At 30.0% G+C, this 20,032-nt stretch overlaps 1 protein-coding gene across 1 annotated transcript; it reads left to right on the top strand.

Annotated features, from left to right (window-relative positions):
* The first annotated feature begins 735 nt into the window (after window positions 1-735).
* LOC139528704 (uncharacterized) lies at window positions 736-19,938 on the top strand. Its single transcript, XM_071324831.1, has 9 exons — window positions 736-771; window positions 1,423-1,464; window positions 2,187-2,317; window positions 8,824-8,955; window positions 10,285-10,373; window positions 10,618-10,738; window positions 16,174-16,290; window positions 16,915-16,976; window positions 17,677-19,938. Exons 4-7 carry the CDS (start codon window positions 8,827-8,829, stop codon window positions 16,276-16,278), a joined length of 444 nt encoding a protein of 147 aa, XP_071180932.1. The 5' UTR covers window positions 736-771; window positions 1,423-1,464; window positions 2,187-2,317; window positions 8,824-8,826; the 3' UTR covers window positions 16,279-16,290; window positions 16,915-16,976; window positions 17,677-19,938.
* Window positions 19,939-20,032: the final 94 nt, after the last annotated feature.

A 20,032-nucleotide genomic window follows, 5' to 3' on the forward strand; every position in this document is an offset into this window, starting at 1 on the left:
AGTTTAGGAATTAGGGGCCAAAAAAGGGCCCAAATAAGCATTATTCTTGGTTTTCGCACAATAACTTTAGTTTAAGTAAATAGAAATCAATGAAATTTAAACACAATGTTAATTACTACAAAAGGAAGGTTGGTATTGATTTTGGGAGTTTAGGTCCCAACAGTTTAGGAATTAGGGGCCAAAAAGGGACCCAAATAAGCATTTTTCTTGGTTTTCGCACCATAACGTTAGTATAAGTAAATAGAAATCTATGAAATTTAAACACAATGTTTATGACCATAAAAGGAAGGTTGGTATTGATTTTGGGAGTTTTGGTCCCAACAGAATAAGGGGCCCAAAGGGTCCAAAATTAAACTTTGTTTGATTTCATCCAAATTGAATAATTGGGGTTCTTTGATATGCCGAATCTAACTGTCATGACTGTGTATGTAGATTCTTAACTTTTGGTCCCGTTTTCAAATTGGTCTACATTAAGGTCCAAAGGGTCCAAAATTAAACTTAGTTTGATTTTGACAAAAAATGAATCAGTTAGGTTCTTTGATATGCTGAATCTAAAAATGTACTTAGATTCTTGATTATTGGCCCAGTTTTCAAGTTGGTCCAAATCGGGGTCCAAAATTAAACTTGATAATATACTAAGCTGTGTTGTTGTAGTTGTGATTTACTATATGATATGAACAAGCATAATCAAAATTGTTGGTAATGTAACAGAAATAATAGCATGAATAAATTTTACAGATCAAGTTGGATCATCAAATGTAACATTAGAAGGTCAGTGTTTAAAAATTTTAAAAATGTCCTTAGACAAAGAACAAACAATGAGCTTCCCACAATTGATGAAATGAAACCACAGTTTTTTAGATATATGTCGTTATATACCAAATGCTTAATGTTTCAAAGACCACATTACTTTTTACACAATAGGACTTGTATGAGGGTGCTTCTCTGTCTGTGTGTCTAGATTTTCTTAGAGAATTTATCTGTAAAAACAACAAAGCATCAGAAATTTGGATTTTGAAAACAAATTGGAATGATAGATATCTGGATATAGAATGGATTAATTATTTAAAAAAATTGTAGAGTGATAAAGACTTAAAGGACAAGATGACAAGCTAACAACCATATATTCTAATTATTACCAAATAACACAAAAGTTATTCTCCTCAATGAAGTAAGAGTAGAAATCTTTATCTATTTTCATATATTCAAATCATATTCTACAATTCCATGAATTTTCAATGTTATCTGTTCATTGCTTAGTGCACATGTCATTGCAGTGTTTTTACAGTAAATATGATAAGACGACAGCCAATTTATCTCCCCTTATTAAAAAAATAATATGTACATAATTAAAAACGAATATTTCACTTTTAGATTGCCAAATAATTTATATTTATCTTTATCGTTTTCTTGTTCCTTCAGTCTCAACTGACCCAACAGAAACAGAGATTGATGTGCAAAAAGGTTTTCTACTTTCACCATGAAAATTCCACCTTCTTCAATGCATGCGTTGATCTTTTATATTTTATTATCTTTGAATATTACTTCATAATCATAACATTGTTAACATTTAAGTTCATACATATACTAGGACTAATTGAATTTTGAGATTCAAAGGAGTTATCAATAATTTTGCTATGTAAAGAAAGAAAATAGAAAAAAAAATATGATGATAGATATAAGAAGATGTGGTATTAATACCAATGAGATAACTCTCTATCCAAGTCACGATTTGTAAAAGAAAAACTATTATAGATCAAAGTATGGCTTCAACATGGAGCCTTGGCTCACCAAACAGCAAGCTATAAAGGGCCTAAAAATGACTAGTTAAAAACCATTCAAGGGGGAAGACCAACAATTTAATCTATATATAAAAGTATGATTGCCAATGAAACCACTTTCAACCAAAGACCAAATGATGTAGATATAAGCAATTATGTGTTGAAATATGACTTTTCAGCAATGAACAAAGCAAGCTAAAAAGTTCTGAATTGTCATAATGTAACACAATTAAGATATAAAAACAAAGTGCCTTAATCATGTAACGATCAATCATATTAAGTGTTATTGCTGTGTATAATATTGATAATGATAGATAAACTTGCTAATAGAATAACAATACCTATGACTTTGAAAGAAAAATATTATTATATTTTAGATAATCTGGAATGCATTTATATTTTCAGCTAAGAATAAGGTGGAAAAGATTTGGGCAAAGAGTGTTAACCAGCGGTATTTTCTGGCTAAGGTATACGGCAATGTTATCACATATGAGGACATTGGTTCACTCAATGAACATAGTTGGTTAACTGACAAAGTAAATATATTCATGTAGCTGTAATACTAATAAACATAATGTGTACTCTAAAAAAAAACATATATAAATTATATGTACCTAATTAAAAACTTGGATCCTATTTGTTAACCTTGTGAATTTTAAAATTGAATATTGAGAAGTAGCATAAATCGTCAAAATCATTGAAGTTTTTCAAATATGATAAGATCAACACCCTTAAGGTCAGGATCAGTAAATAAACTAGTCCATAGATTTTTTTAAAACTTAGAACTCAATTAGATATTGAAAATATACATCAGAAAATGTAAAAAAAAAAGTATATGTCACCGACTTCGTTTTCAAGAAAAATCCATTTTTAAAATGGTCCAAGAGGGTACTAAATTACATTGAATATATAGGGTAAATCTATATTTTTCTTCTACAATTTTCGGTTTCTGGTATAAATCACGAGAACCGCTCCATAGAATTTTTTTTTAAATTAATATTTTTTTCCTCTTTGTCTTACGAATTAGATGATATTAAAAAATATGGTCACCGACTTCGTTTTCCCTGTAGAAGCGACGCAAACCCAACATTTAGACAAAAAAAACCATCAAAATTCGTGATGTCGTAATTTTTATTATATAACGTCAAGTTATCATGCTAATAATTTCCAACGTTCTTCGTGTTGATTATGCATGATGATTATGTGTTTCGTATTGATAGATTCTTTTTATCATAAGAGTCTGGATAATTATCATAAATTTTTATTTAGTATAACCAATATTCTTTATTCTTTATATTTTAGCACCTCATTATACACTTTTCTTTTTTTTCTTTTTTGCATTTTATTCTGCAATTTTTGCCCATTATTCTGTATTTCGTAAACCCCAATCAGACCCTCTTTTATGGTACATTTTAAAAAGAAATTATACGTTGTAAAAAATGTGATACATGTATGTTCATTATCAATATACATATCTAAAACAATTACTAATTCAGACAACAATACGTTGTAAGTACATGAACGCAAAAATGGTAAAATCTTAAAAATAGAAATCATCAGGGTTACTGTCTACAAGTTGACGCAATAAAAGATGTCCGTCCGTCATTCCGTCTGGCCGCTTGTCCTTCTGTCCGTCCGTCCCCCTTTATAGTTTATAGTTATTCCGCAAAACATCTACAGTTTGAATCCTAGAACGTACTTTGCTGTCTGTTTGCATGTGGTCAGGGTTTTGATCTTTATTAATATTTGCTCTAATGAGAGATAGTTGAACTTTGTCATTTTTGGTTAACCAATTTATAAATCTATTAGACTATCTTGTAAGTCATCTGTTTACACTTTTTCTCGGTTCCAATATATGATTTGGCCACTTTTGAAAAAAAATGGTTTTTTTAGCAGCTGAACATGTAATTGCTTGTGTTTTGGTACTATACCACGACAGAATGTGTTCTGTCCATATACTGCTGCTTAACATCGCATATCTAAACAAACATTATATAAATGATTCTACAAATTCTTGAAAGAGTGTCGTGTGGTTATTTATACATCTTCAAGTTAACAAGTAAAACACGCAGACAAACTGACATCTTTGTTAATATCTTTTTTGTTCTGTATAAAATTTATTGTATACAAGTCAAAAACGTTTTAAAAGTTTACTAAATGGTTATTGTTCCATAAGTGTACATATGTATGCTCGAAGTATATATAGAATCAGTACATGATACACAACATGCGACAAATAAAGGGGGGGGGGGAGGGGTAGTAATGACAGGAAAATAAATTAAACTAAGGCTTTGATGAATGTAAACTTAATAAAACTGGAAGTTACATAAGGGGAACAGGAAAATAAGAATATATTGCATCACTTACAACAACCTTTAAATTGACCAGTGATTTTTTGATTCATTACTGACCAGCAACACCGAGATAATCCAACGATTTTTAAGGGTCCTTATGAAGTGTGGACCTAAATGTTCTTTATCTTTAGATATACTAAGTAACGCTTATTTTGTAAAATCTTCAATTACATGTAACGATTTTGTAAAATTCTGTACATGGTCTACACTATTATATTAAATAATTATTTTATTTTCCGTTGTTATTCTTTATAATTTTGCAAACTTTTTTGTTCAATTTTGACATTCGCCAGTATTCCTTATTCTGCAACTCCCTTTGAGATCTAAATATATGTGACAATAAATAATTGTGCTTCTCTCTCAGTCTGAATTTCGCTTTCTCTCAAGACATTTGTAGTCTTTGTAGTACAGTGTATTTTCCAGAAAATACATCGTGTAAAAACATTTCCGAAACCAAATTAACGGAGGTTGAGACATATGACAGAAAACAGATTTACATATTTATGTTTGATATGTCTACACCCCCTCCCCCCCCCCCCCCCCCCCCCAAAACCGAAAAAAAAATAAAAAAAAATCGCAGGCTGAGACATGACTGGTAAGATTGTGTTTTGTTATTTAGTCCATCTACACAAATGAGGGGGGACCTTAAACGGGACTCCGGGATCGGGTGTTTTTCAGCACGGGATTTCGGGATCGATCCTTTATGGATGAGGCTATTCTTTTTTCGAATTTCGGTATGGCGGGATTGAAATTTCTATAAATTCGGGACCTCGGTATTTCATGTTTTTAAATCCGGGATTTCTTTTGGCCTTGTGTTGTTGTCTGGTTGCTGTCTTATTGAAGTACTGACTACTTACGGGATTTACATTTAGGTACTGAAAGTCTATGACACCGTGTGCAAATTTTTCAGTCGGTATATACATGTATAGTAGTACTATGATATAGAGGTGATCGATATAATCTCGTTCTCAACCTTCAAGTTTTATGAGTGAAATAGAATTGAGAACAGTTCTATTGTATATTTGAGATGCTACTTTCAGCTAAGGTACACTTTTTATTTATTCGGTTAATTTTTACCCATATATATATAACAATTTCCTTTGAGGAGACAACCATACGAATCAATACTATTAGGATACTAAGCCCTGTATAAATCTTCAAACCATATACTATTTATACATGTATCTATTTAAAGATTTGTGTTCTATTTTTAACATCGAAATTGCAGACGTGAAAGAAAGCACCATTACAAAAAAAAAAAAAAACAGCGTTAGATTACAAAATGTAGCGATGTATTAAGGGAGTTCGCTTCTCAGTTTCAAAGTAATTAACTTTTCAAAACACTAATTTATATAGATAGAGGGTTATTAAAGGAATCTAAAGAGCAAAAAAAATATATAGGTCGTCGTGCTTGTTTTTGAGATATTTGCTATTGAAATTTTGACGGGAAAATATTCTCTCTTGACTTTTCATAGCTTTATCATTGACAAGTTGAAGTTCTTAAAAACTGTTAAAAAGTAATTAAAATTTTATAAAACTTTTACAGATTGCTTATCATTATACATGTAAAAGATTTATAAAAAGAAAAATGGGGGTCACCGGGGTAATTTTTTCCAGGCATTCAAATGGATACAACCAGAGGATTCTGAAAACCTGTCAAAAAATCCAAAATATGACAAGCCACCTTCCTTAATGATTGTGAAACATCATTTTTGCTTAATTTTAATTTGTTATAGTCTAAAAACTGTGTATGAATATTAAACTATTGTTCCAACCGTGAACAAGGTTAATTAATTTAAGTGTTTATAGTTTAGTGCCATCTATGACTGACTGACAGCAGCGGCGAATTTATGACCAGTATTAGTTTATGTGGTTCATTTCCTTTTGCCTAATTTGAAAATATTTTTACTTGTTCCGACTGGTGTGATAATTTTCAAAATATGGGAGATATTATAGTCTTACCGTACAATACTAAGTTTTAACTTTAGTATTAATGTCCCAAACTTGCACCCTTCTGCTTATTTTCTGCTAGACGATGTCTTTTCCCAGTGAATATAGGGTTTTTGAAAGGACAGTTTTGACATACTACATATAGAATACTTCCGAGACCACACTGTTTTTTCTCATCACAATTATGTAGAAATAGTAGTGAGCAACAGTTTTCACACTTGTTTTAACTGGTCGACAGATATACAAACTCTACCACCCTACGTCCTGATTTTCATTTGAAGATCGTCTTCGGGACTGTTTTCATATTCATTTTCCATTTTTAATTTTAGAAAAACAAGTTCATTCTCCTAGAAGTAACATACTTTCTGTCAAATTTACCGTTGACGTTGTCCCATCGAAAAGTCGTCGGGTGCAATTTTAACATTGTAAAATCTGGTCAAAGGGACGTAATTCGTACAAAACATCACAATATTTCGCAGAATCCGCTAGACGGCGTTCATTTACTGTTACTTGACCTTAAATTTTGTTTTTAAGTTTAATTGACTCTTTTCTTAAGTTGATCACTATTTTGTTGAAGAATTATGAATTGCATTTTGATATGGTATGAGCTTTATCACAAGGTTTTATTAATTAATAGTTTGGCCTTAGTTAATTAGATAATGAAATGATGATTATTTTCAAAACGCATTATAAAAATGAAAAGATGTGGCATGGTTACCAGTGACACAAATATCCCACAGATAGCTCTTCCAAAATAAAATGTACTTTTAAGGTATGATGACATTATTTTTAATTTGTTGAAATCGGATGAGCATATTAAGTTAATATGGTAATATACATTTCATTAATTTTTTGAAAATGAAATTATGTCCTTATTAGCTCACCTGACCTGAAAGGTCAAGTGAGCTTTTCTCATCACTTGGCGTCCGTCGTCCGTCGTCCCGCGTCCGTCGTCCGTCGTCCGTAAACTTTTACAAAAATCTTCTCCTCTGAAACTACTGGGCCAAATTCTACAAAACTTGGCCACAATCATCCTTGGGGTATCTAGTTTAAAAAATGTGTGGCGTGACCCGTCAAACCAACCAAGATGGCCGCCATGGCTAAAAATAGAACATAGGGGTAAAATGCAGTTTTTGGCTTATAACTCAAAAACCAAAGCATTTAGAGCAAATCTGACATGGGGGTAAAATTGTTTATCAGGTCAAGATCTATCTGCCCTGAAATTTTCAGATGAATCTGACAACCGGTTGTTGGGTTGCTGCCCCTGAATTGATAATTTTAGGGCAATTTTGCTGTTTTTGGTTATTATCTTGAATATTAATTATTATAGATAGAGATAAACTGTAAACAGCAATAATGTTCAGCAAAGTAAGATCTACAAATAAGTCAACATATTTAAAATGGTCAGTTGACCCCTTTAGGAGTTATTGGCCTTTATAGTCAATTTTTAACCATTTTTCGTAAATCTTAGTAATCTTTTACAAAAATCTTCTCCTCTGAAACTACCATGCCAAACTAAACCAAACTTGGCCACAATCATCATTGGGATATCTAGTTTAAAAAATGTATGGCGTGACCCGGCCAACCAACCAAGATGGCCGCCATGGCTAAAAATAGAACATAGGGGTAAAATGCAGTTTTTGGCTTATAACTCAAAAACCAAAGCATTTAGAGCAAATCTGACATGGGGTAAAATTGTTTATCAGGTCAAGATCTATCTGCCCTGAAATTTTCAGATGAATCGGACAACCGGTTGTCGGGTTGATGCCCCTGAATTGGTAATTTTAGGAAAATTTTGCTGTTTTTGGTTATTATCTTGAATATTTTTATAGATAGAGATAAACTGTAAACAGCAATAATGTTCAGCAAGGTAAGACCTACAAATAAGTCAACATGACCAAAATTGTCAGTTGACCCCTTAAGGAGTTATTGCTCTTATAGTAAATTTTTAACAACTTTTGGTCATTTTTTGTAACTTTTCTAAAAATCTTCTTCTCCAAAACTACTTTGCCAAATTTAACCAAACTTGGCCACAATTATCATTGTGGTTTATAGTTTAAAAAATGTGTCCGATGACCCAGCCTACTAAACAAAATGGCCGACATGGCTAAAATTAGAACATAGTGGTAAAATGCAGTTTTTGCTTTATATCTTTGAAACTAAGACATTTAGGGCAAATCTTTCAACATTTAAATGTCCATCAGAATAAGATATATCCCCTCACAAATTTTGAGTTGAATCGGACAACCGGTTGTTGGGTTGCTGCCCTAAAATTTGTGATTTTAAGGATATTTTGCAGTTTTTGGTTATTATCTTGAATACTATTATAGATAGAGATAAACTGTAAACAGCAATAATGTTCAGCAAAGTCAGATCTACAAATAAGTCAGCGTGATCAAAATTGTTAGAGGACCCCTTAAGGAGTTATTGCCCTTTATAGTCAATATTGAACAACTTTTCGTCATTTTTGTAACTTGTATAAAAATCTTTTCTAAAACGACTTGTCCAAATTTAACCAAACTTCGCTACAATCATAATACATTGTACTAGGGTATCTATTTTAAAAAAAAGTGTCTAATGACCCCGCCTACCAACGAAGATGGCCGACATCAGTAAACACATTAACAGGTGAGCGACACAGGCTCTTGAGAGCCTCTAGTTCATACTTATGTTGTATGTCATTGGTTTATTAATTGTTGTAGCATACAATAGATGATAACTGTATTCTGTACTTTCAGGTTATGGACGCATACATTTCCCACCTGTCCCAGGTAGAAAATGATAAGGGGACAATAAAAGTGCGCCATGAATTGGTCAGCACGACCAATAACATCCTTAATGGTCAATATGTACCAGGACGGAATGAGACGGTACTATTTATTCAATCTTATCATCCCAACTCTTTCAACATTTAACTTTGGACTTTTTGTTAGATCATAAAATGTAGATGTGCATAAGGGTAGCATTTTCATGTTAATTTAGTTTTTGATGGTAATGCCCTTTCAAATAAGATTCTCTACAGAACCAACTGTCATAGCATCTCTTCCATTGTCAGATTTTAATTTGCTGATGTAAATGTGAATTTAATGGTCCCGTCATTGATACCTAGTTTTAATTTCAATTATAAAAAAACAAAGGATATGGAGTATCGATCCATAACACAAAATGGGTGTATTGCATTTCCACTAATTTTTCAAAGTCCCAATACTACGTTTCCGCAAATTTAAAGTATACATTTCCACATTTTGTATTTATTACTTTTCCGGATATTTACCTGGTAAATTATAAATATTTGAATAAGAAAGTTTATTTTATTTTATTTTTTTTAATAAGAAAAGTTTTGATTTTATATCTACAATATACTAGATATAACTATTTGACTCTGGATTAGTTAAACAACATTTTACATAACCTGAAAACTCTAACTGTAAAAACAACCGTTTGGAAATATGAATAATTCAACATGTCCATGTTTTACTTATAAATTTTTCTTGTTGAATTAAAAAAAAATTGTATAATTTCAGAATAAGTTTGAACCATATGACGTTATCATGGGCGCATATCATCAACGTGGACACTGGAATTTGCTGATAAGAATTTTGATGTTATATTATGAGTTAAAGCAAAAGAGTAAATTGAAATAAACATGAAGAGGCCTTAATAAACAAGCCAGTCTTAATTTCTGAACAACTTAATAATGCCAAATTATCAAATGCTTATATGGACAGACTAGAAGAGAAAAGAACAGTGTTTATTTAACCAGTCATGCAGAACCATGACACAAAGTGTTCATGAAGTCTTTGTATGAAACAATTGTAACATAATATGACTGTTAATGTAAAATAGATGTTCAATCTGCTTACATTTATCTGAAAATGATTTTTACCAAAAGTATTTACAACTATGCTCCTCTATTTATTCTTTCCTCATTGTTGAAGGCTGTACAGTGAACTATAGTTGATATTTTCTCTGTCATTTGGTCTCTTTAGAAAAGATGTCTTATCGGCAATCACATCATATTTTTTTACTTTTTTAAATTAGTCAAAATAGTCCTATATAACATTTTGGAAGCATAGCTGACAAATTATCTTTTTATACATTACCTGACTCAATTGGTTAATGCAGAGTATGAACTGCTTATCACACTTTCACAATACAAAATTACAAATACCCAAACCAGAATTTATATTTAATTTTAGATTGTTGAACCACAACTGCAGAGGATCATTTTTCTTAATCCACTAGGAGAAACTAATCTCCAGGAGAGAATGGTTCTTTCAAACTGGAGGTAGGTTCTTTTAATAAATCAAGGTTATCTGTAAATCTATTACAAATATTTATTTATAGACATTGTATTAATTACATAGCTAAGAAATTTCATTTCAATTACATAAATTAAGAATATAGTTTTAATTCTATAGATTATTTTACTTTAATTTGTCATAAATATAAAAAAAAACTAAGTAAAAGAGTGTCAAGTTTTAAGCTACATGTATGTACTAGAAATTCAACTTTTTTTTATATTTTTTTAGAAAATACACAAGGCAACTGGAAATGCTGCATCCAGAATATGGCCAAATAAACTGGACACTACATATCCCAGACCATTCGAAACAACAGGATGGGTCCAGTTGCGGGATATATTGTTTAATGGTAATGCTATACAGTTTAACCATGTATGATGTCTTGTGTCAAACTATGCTCAATTAAAGGGGAGATAATTCAACTGCATATTACAAATATATCAACTAAACACATTTAGAATAATTTATTATAAACCGTTTTAGATTTATTCAACAAATAATAAATTCTCTGTATGTAGTTTTCTCATATATTATAATAAATTGATATAAGTTGGACTAAGCACCAAAAAACTTGTTTATTAAAAATCTAATGTGCAGGAAGTTAAGAAGATATAAACTAGTTTTTAGTGGAAGAAGACGTCAAGTCTTCTGAAGACTTAAGGGGCTGACCATTGGCATTGAGTCTCCGTATGCCGCATTCATTTCGTGTATTACAATTTCAAAACAACTTAGATTCCTGACACCGATTTTTACACATGATTAGGCATCTGAATCATTTAATTTGTAAATTATGATTGTAAAACAATCACTATCGTAAATATGACCCTTTTATTTATGTTAATTATTAGATTTCATCTCATCCACATGAACGTTATTTGTTTACTTGTAACAGGATGTTTTAACTGTAGATATTTGTATTACGCATGCGTGAATTTGGTATCGGGACAACTCGCCCTGTTTACAAGTTCGCCCTTGAAGTTACGAATTTGCAATCCTGCAGACAAGAAGATTTTGTTTTTTTATATAAATAAAAAGGATATATAAAGTGTTGTCTTTATTCATGGTTTTCCTTTGTCATGTGAATTAGATGCCCTTCGTAACATACATGTGAACCTCCCGTTTAGGAGAAAAAACTCCCGTGTATGAAATTTTTCAGACGCCATATTTGATCATTTCTTACTACTGTACGGGTGTGATTGACACCTGTGTTAAATTTTACCTGAACATCAAAGAAGATGTATAATTATATGGCTTCACTTGACAGCTTGGGTGTCAAACATACTGGTAATCAACGATGTTTACCTCCGGCTAACTGCTGTTGTGTTATCAAAACGATGTGTATTGGGAATATTGAAATACTTTTTTGTTACTTCCCTTTGTTTTATCCTGTTTTCAGTTATTTTGCTTTTAAAAATGTAAATTGTAAAAAGACTATAAATGATTAATATTTTAATCAAATAATCATAAAAGGATGTTGATTAAATGAATTTAAATGATTTTGGACAAATAAAAAAATTAAAATTTATAATTATTTTAGCAATCTAGACCTCCTTTCAAGGATTAAATTGAAGTTTATATCATAATTTTGTTTACAACAGAATGTGTTTTTAATTAATTTACGATGTTGCAAATATACATGTGGAGCTTATTTCTTTCTTATTTGTCTATACATTTACAAATGATAAGGAGATGAAGACATGAACAAAAATATATACAAACAAACAAACAACAAATATTTTATTTGCCAATCACGGCGCCCAGAATGAGCAGAATAATTATAATACAATTTTCAAACATAATGTAAAGTAAATTCAAAATAGGTTAAACATAATATGATTGATTTTGATTTAGTTGATTGATATAATATTAAAGAAAATGAAGTAGGCAATTTGTAAATAATAAACATATATAATACAATATGACCAATAGTCTGTTACTCTGGTCCCTTTATTGGACAGCACACCTCGTAGTATATACTAATAATTTATCAAATGTAAAAGAAATAACTTATGTAAATGCATATTTGATCATACATAATTTTATATAGAGAAAATCTAATTTAATATTGTATTTCTGTTTATATTTAAAACCTCTAATAACTGACAAATTATTATCAAAATGTTTTTATCTTCATTTCCCATTAGCCAAATAAAAAGAGATTTGTTATCAAGTTTTGAAATATTTTTATTTTTACTATATATTTTGCTTAGAAAGGGATTTCTAACATTATCCAGAGTTTTACATGTTAAAAGAAAATGCATCTCATCTTCTATTTCCTCATTACAGAGTTTGCATATTCTATTTTCTAGTTTAATATTAAAATAACGACCTTTTTCTATTTCAAGTTTGTGAGCTCCAATTCTAAATCTTGTTAAAACACATCTTTGAATATATGGTAATTTCAATAAGTAAGGCTCAAAATTAAAATTTGGTTTAAATAATCGATAAGTTCTAAGTTTATTTCCAGAGGTCTTATTTTGTCTTTTATCATTAAATAATTCTTTCTTCCATATGCTGCAATACTTTAAATATAATTTCTTTTTCACCATATTTCTAATGTTTATTTTAGATGAGAGCACCTGATACTCTTTTAAATCAAGTAATTTTAAGATAGCATCAATACTACTAGCCCAACAATTCTTCCCAGCTTTAGATAATGTATTTGAGAGAGAGTATGCATTTGTTAATAAAATATTATTTTTAATATGAATTCTTTTCCAATATTTAATCATGTTTGTTAAAATATCTATCATTAGAGGATAACGACCTAATTCGCCAAATATGGCTAAATTTGTTGCGTGCTTATTCACTCCTAATGTAAATCTTCAGAATTTTAGATGCACTTTTTCATTTTTTAGATCTTTACATAATCTATAGAAATAATTAAGTTCTGTGTCATTATTTAACTTTTTTGAATTAAAACAGCCCCATATTTCTGAACCATATAATAATACAGGTTTCACTGTGTGATCAAAAATGTGCATTAGAGTGGAGATATTAGGTTTATAATTAGTAAAATATTTTGTATATTTAAAGAATGCTTTTAAGCCTTTTTTATATAACATGTTTTTGGCTTCTGAAAAGCTGCCAGATGCACTAAAAGTTATGCCAAGATAAGTATAATGTTGGGTACTTTGGATGTACGTGTCTTTATATGAAAGCTGTGCATCTTTAATACGGCCAGATGTATTAAAAACTACAGACTTTGTTTTTTTTAAATTAACTTCTAACCCCCAATTTTGACAATAAATTTCCAGCTTATTTAGTGCATTCTGTAAACCTTTTTTAGATTCAGAAAGCAGTACAAGATCGTCAGCATAAAGAAGACAATTTAATGAAACATTTGATAGCAATACTGGGTCACAGGTTTCATCTAATAAAGATTTAAAATCATTTATAAATATTTTAAAGAGATTGGGCTAAGATTATCTCCTTGTCTTACTCCAATATATGATCTAAAGTCTGAAGTTAACATGTTTCGTGTTTTTATACATAGTATGTTATTAGAATACATACTTTTGATTATATTATAAAAATGAGTTCCTACTCCAATTTTACTAAGTTTATAAAACAGTCCTGTGTGATTAACCGTATCAAAAGCTCTTCTAAAGTCAACAAAACATGTGTATAATGGTTTTGAACCTTTTTGTGTGTGTTTATCTATTAGAGTTTTTAAGACAAAAAGATGATCACTAGTCATTTTACCTTTAGAGAAACCAATTTGTTCTTGGGATATAATGCCATGCTTTTCTAAATATTTTTCTAATCTATTATTTAATATTCTGGTAAACAACTTTCCAATATTACTAATTATTGCAATTCCTCTGTAATTGCTAGGTTCTGAGGTGTCACCTGACTTATGTATAGGAGTTAAAAAACTTTTACACCAAATTTTAGGAAAAATTCCACAAGTTAGGACATTATTAAATATTTTCAAAAGGGGTTGAGAAAAATGTAGAAAACCATATTTTAACATTTCATTTGATATTTGGTCAAATCCGCAGGCTTTTTTATTTTTTAAAGATTTCAGTGCATCAAGAACCTCTTTTTCAGAAATTTTAAAATCTAGCTCATTAAATTGCTTACATTTCTCTGCTTCAGCTAACAATTTATTTAGATCCTGGTTATTTATATCTTTAGCAGTATTTAATTCCCTAAAATAGTTCAACCATTCTTCAGCTGATATATTGTCTTGAGATTGCACTCTAGAATCACCACCTTCACTTAAAAATTTATTCAGAAGTTTCCAGTAAGCTTTAGGATTGTTATCTTTTAAATTATCAAGCTGATTTACTAAATTTTGTCTATAGAGACGTATTGTATTTTTTCTAGATTTTCTATAATGCTTTAAAGCACTAAAATAGGATGATCGAATATATGGATCTTTATTATATTTTTTAAATAAATTTTCTTTATACAAAGGATAAGATATATAAATATAATGATTTATTTGCTAGCAGTGAACAATCATTTGTCAAAAACAAAACAAAACAAAACAAGAAACAGATTCTTCTTATTATTTTATTTTATTCAAATAGAGAGGCAATAATGGAACTATAAACATTACAATTTGATGGAAATTTGAAGAAAAAACACAATTTCTACATCATTTGGTTACATTTATGACAAAATTTATGTCGATAAAAAAACATGATGTTTTGACCATTCAGTACTTAACCCTTTCCTCCATAATGACGCTTTTTGACGCCACCCCCTTTACTCCATAATGACGCCTTTTGACGCCTGTGTAGTACCTCAGTTGAAACACTTTGACTACAAAGTGTCTGCAGTAGACTCAATAAAATTTGTATCCAATATGAAAAGGAATATCATAGGAATATTCTACTTAAATTTATTTAATGAAATATTTGTTTTTTGCAATGCATTTTAATACTTTAAAGCCTATTTTCAGCATTTTATTGAAAAATTCTATTTTGTGTTCATTTTTTACAGTGGGTTGTGATGATCTTCCAGTTAGGTTACCCTCATTTGGAGTGTTGTTCCCAACCTGTTAAAGGTCCATCTTTGTGCATAATTCAAAATTGGAAATTTCAACAAGCATCTAATATTCTTAATCTGGAAAATAAACCCTGGTCTGCTAGCTTCATGTATATTTTTTCTACTGATTTAATATATAACTAGAATCATGCAAACAGACTTAAGGAAAAGGCATGTAAGTTCATCATACAAATATGACACTTTTTCTAGACAATCCAGATCTTGCAAAATACGTCGCTAAAAATTGTAACCTTTAAAATTGTTGTGCAGTAAAAACCCATATGGGAACTTTCAAAAGTTGGCAGGTATGTAACAAGTCTTACTATTTTTATGCTCCATTTATGGGCAATATGTTTTCTAGTCTGTCCGTCCGTCCTGCTTCTGGTTATAAAGTTTATGGTCGAGGTAGTTTTTGATGAAGTTGAAATCCAATCAACTTGAAACTTAGTACACATGTGTTCCTCTTGATATGATCTTCTTAATTACTGCCAAATTAAAGATTTTACCTAATTTTCATAGTCAACTGAACATAGAAAATGATTGTACGGATGGGAAATCCATGTACTTATGACCTTTTCTTGTTTGAAGAAAAAAAATACATTTTAACGATAATGGAACAAAGCAGCCTGGGTAAGTGGGGCTGCTTTTATGGTAATTCAAGTTACCTTTATTCACCTTCTTCCACTTCAGAGCTATCAGCTCTTTGATTTGTGAAATTAATGACATTTGAATCAATAATTGAATCAAAACCGTGTTTAAACTTTCTACTGAATTTTTTAATTTCAGTTTGCTGAGAAACACCTTCAAGGATCTTCCTTGGAAGGCATCACGCAGGCAGAGGCAAACTGGGAAAGGAAAAAGGTGGCAAACACTTTAATGAAAACACTTTAATGATGTTTGAAGGTAATGGTATTTAAATAAGACAAAACTATGAAGTTTTATAAAGATTCTTGTTACTAAGGGAAATCAATGTAATCAAGGGAACCCTCTCAGCTATATGTTATTTAACATAATATATATTATACTGAAAGTTCTAATACAGTTTTAATGTCTTTTAAATATCTGATAATTATCTCTTACATTATTGTCAGATAAAAGCATACTTGTAAGGATGATTATTGTCATCTAAAGACAATAAAAAAGTCTGTTCCAAAGATAAATAGGGTAGTTATGGAAAAACTGTAATTCTTTAGATAGAATCTTGATACAGCTTTGTTTTTTATTTTCATATAATATACTTTTTGTTAGACTCTTTTGCTCAAAGGTCTAAATGAAAATATATTGAATCATGTGGAATTTGTTCTTCCATTCTCTGTGTCATAAGCCAAGACATGATATAGCACACTAATTTTTGTTAACTATATCCTGGGAACATTTCTGTTTTCAGACCAATGTATAATGTGACCGATACAGACTACTTATGTTTTGTTTTAGCTTATGTTTTCAGAATTATCCTTAATTGCTGTCAGTTGTTGAATTCACTACCTTTTGATCTACTTATTTATATTTCATTCTGTTTCATTTCAGAGCACATGGAAGGATGTTGTCCTTGTTGTGGGTTTGCAACAAATCCTGAGGAAGAACCATTGGTAATGTTTAAAAATAATTGAAACTTTTTTTTTATTTTATTTAAATTAAGCCTCAGGGTTTTATAGTAGAGTAATGGTCAGAGAATGTTATCATAAATGTCAATCACCAAAACAGTAATACCTTGTGGTTGTCGATTCCATACTCTATGTAAGGTTGCATTGGTCATAAAGTGCAAATGTTAATGGACTTCAAATTCAAAAATATTTGCCAATTGACATTATGCAAACAACAATCAATTAACCAATGAAAAGTATCCAAGGATATTTATCTCACATTTTTATGCCCCACCTACGATAGTAGAGGGGCATTATGTTTTCTGGTCTGTGCGTCCGTTCGTCCGTCTGTTAGTCCGTCCGTTCGTCCGTCCGTTCGTTTGTCCGTTCGTTCGTCCGTCTGTCCCGCTTCAGGTTAAAGTTTTTGGTCAAGGTAGTTTTTGATGAAGTTGAAGTCCAATCGACTTCAAACTTAGTACACATGTTCCCTATGATGTGATCTTTCTAATTTTAATGCCAAATTAGAGTTTTTACCCCAATTTCACGGTCCACTGAACATGGAAAATGATAGTGCGAGTGGGGCATTCGTGTACTGAGGACACATTCTTGTTTCAAAATGAAGTCAGTACACTAAAAGACCATAATCATAAGGTAATTTATCCCTTTGCAAAATTAATGATTTTAAATAAAACTTTATATTTTACAGGTCCAATGCCAGATATGCCACAAATTTTTCCACAAGAAAAGCCATTGCGTTGGAGATAAATATGCAAACATGTCAAATGCAGAGGAGTTTATTTGTGAATTGACGCATCTTTAAGGATGATCGCTCCTCTTGGTTTATTGAAAAAAAATAGCCTGATATTTGGAATCCTCTGATTTTATCCACTTCTTGCTTTTAAACATTTTGTCCACTAACCCCTACTTTTCTTTTCATTATTTGATAACATATAGTTTTAAATACCATCTTTATTATTAAAAAATTATTAAATCCTTGTTATTTTCATTCTTTTTGACAGAAAAATAGTGCAAATGTTAAATTTATGAAAATTCTAGAGAGAATCATTTCTCAGCAACTTTTCCATAGCTTATAAACCGAAAACAAGCTTTTATAGTTATCAATTTATAACTGTCTTTTTAAAAACTCATTATTTTGGAACAGAGGGCGAACATCCTTAAGTATTTTAAATGAAAGGACATACCAGTAACTTAAATTATTAAGAGTAGTTTACACAGGAGTATGATAAAAGCTGTTATTTGGCCCCTGAAATTGTGAAAATAGTAAAAAATTTCAATCTGAAAGTCTTATGTCATGAGCCAAGAAATTCAAAAACATAAATGTTAATGATTGTTAGATTTATGTCTAATAAACATAAAAAAGATGCTATTTTTAGATTTAGGATTCTCAAATTGAAGGGGTAAAAACTGGCCTGGTCATACCTTCTTCCTTGACTTTTTCAAAGTATGACTACTAGTCCAATCATTAAGTTTAGTCTTGACATTTTATGTTTAGTCTTTGGATATTGTTTTTATATTCAAATCAAAAACTTTGTCCAACCTTAATATTTATTTTTTTAAATTAACATGTAGATTCTTTTCATTGTCAAGTTTTTTAGACATCAGTATCTTTTTCAGACCTTCATTAAGTAAACTGCTACCAAAATCCCCAAAATTTATGCTAACTCATATTCAGAGAACCTAATGATACTTTTGCAGAAGATTTTTTTATGCAGATATAATGTAAAAGCAAAATTTTAAAAATATTTATTTTTCCAGTAATCTGATAATGATTTGGGATATTTTAGGAGTTAGTATTTTCCAAACAGTATGGGATTAAATTTATTAGACACCATAAGTTTGAAGAAACTAAGACATAAGTTTATCCAATATCAAGAAACCCAATCTGAAGGAAAAAAGTGAGATTTGATTTTAACTATTTGATATTTTACTGAAAAGTAACTTTTTGGCAGTCAATATTAACCCTTATATTGACAGCAATTGCAGGCAAGACACATGGTTCTGCTGATTATTTTTATTTACAAAAAGCTTTTTTTAGAGCTGATACATGTACTTTTATTATTTTTTATTTGAAATGTTAGATAAATAGATTTGTATTTGTATTATGAATCCATGTACAATCTTAATCTGTTACATGTATTGTTAACTATTCTGCCTAAAAAATAATTAAAAAAAAAGTTTAGAAAAAAAAACTATAATCTATATTTTTATTTATTTCATTTTAGATATTAGTAAAAGCTATGTATTATAAAAACTTGAATTCTATAAATCTATTATAAAGATACATAGTTTATTTAAAAAGTTGAAAGAATGATATGCCTGGTTTGTTTGTTGTAAGGGACGTAAGGCAAATGAAGGGAGATAACTTCGGATATAATAAATAATACAAACATAAATGTGTAATGTTAAAGAGTCGCCTTTTTAGGAACCCACTTTCAGATGTAAGGTTATGATTGTAGTAAAGTTGCATGACTTAAGGTTGAATTTATATATTCATCAAATATCTAAGCTAAGTTTATATATTTGTTATGCATTGATAATAAAGTCATGAAAAGACTAATCAATTCAGTAATATTGATGAACTTGCTAACACAAATGCTTTAAATTCTTATAAAGCATAAGTGTCACTAGGAAAGTTTACAAGTGTGTTTGATTGCATTAAAATGTTTTGGAAAAGCTTGTGCTCTATAATAAATTTAGCCAAATTAGCATTTTTTAACTCAGATTTTGTAAATTCTCAATTTCATCTTACTTAAAAGACATTATCACAGTACAATTGTATTATCAACACTGAATTGTCATTTCATAGCTGTCTAAATTTGAAATACATTTACTTAGTTTAAAAACTTATAATTAAGTATTTATCTGCTAATATACATGGCCAAGATAGCAAAAAATTGTACCATCTTTTTTTAATTTATTAGATATATATTAAAGTTATCATTATGTGTGTTATAGTTTTTTTGTATATATTCCTTATTTGTTTTGTTTTTTTCTCAACTTTTCATCACTCTTTATAAGTGAAATCAACATATCTAGACATG

This window comes from Mytilus edulis, chromosome 1 (genome assembly GCF_963676685.1).
Source record: "Mytilus edulis chromosome 1, xbMytEdul2.2, whole genome shotgun sequence".
NCBI classification, from domain to species: domain Eukaryota; kingdom Metazoa; phylum Mollusca; class Bivalvia; order Mytilida; family Mytilidae; genus Mytilus; species Mytilus edulis.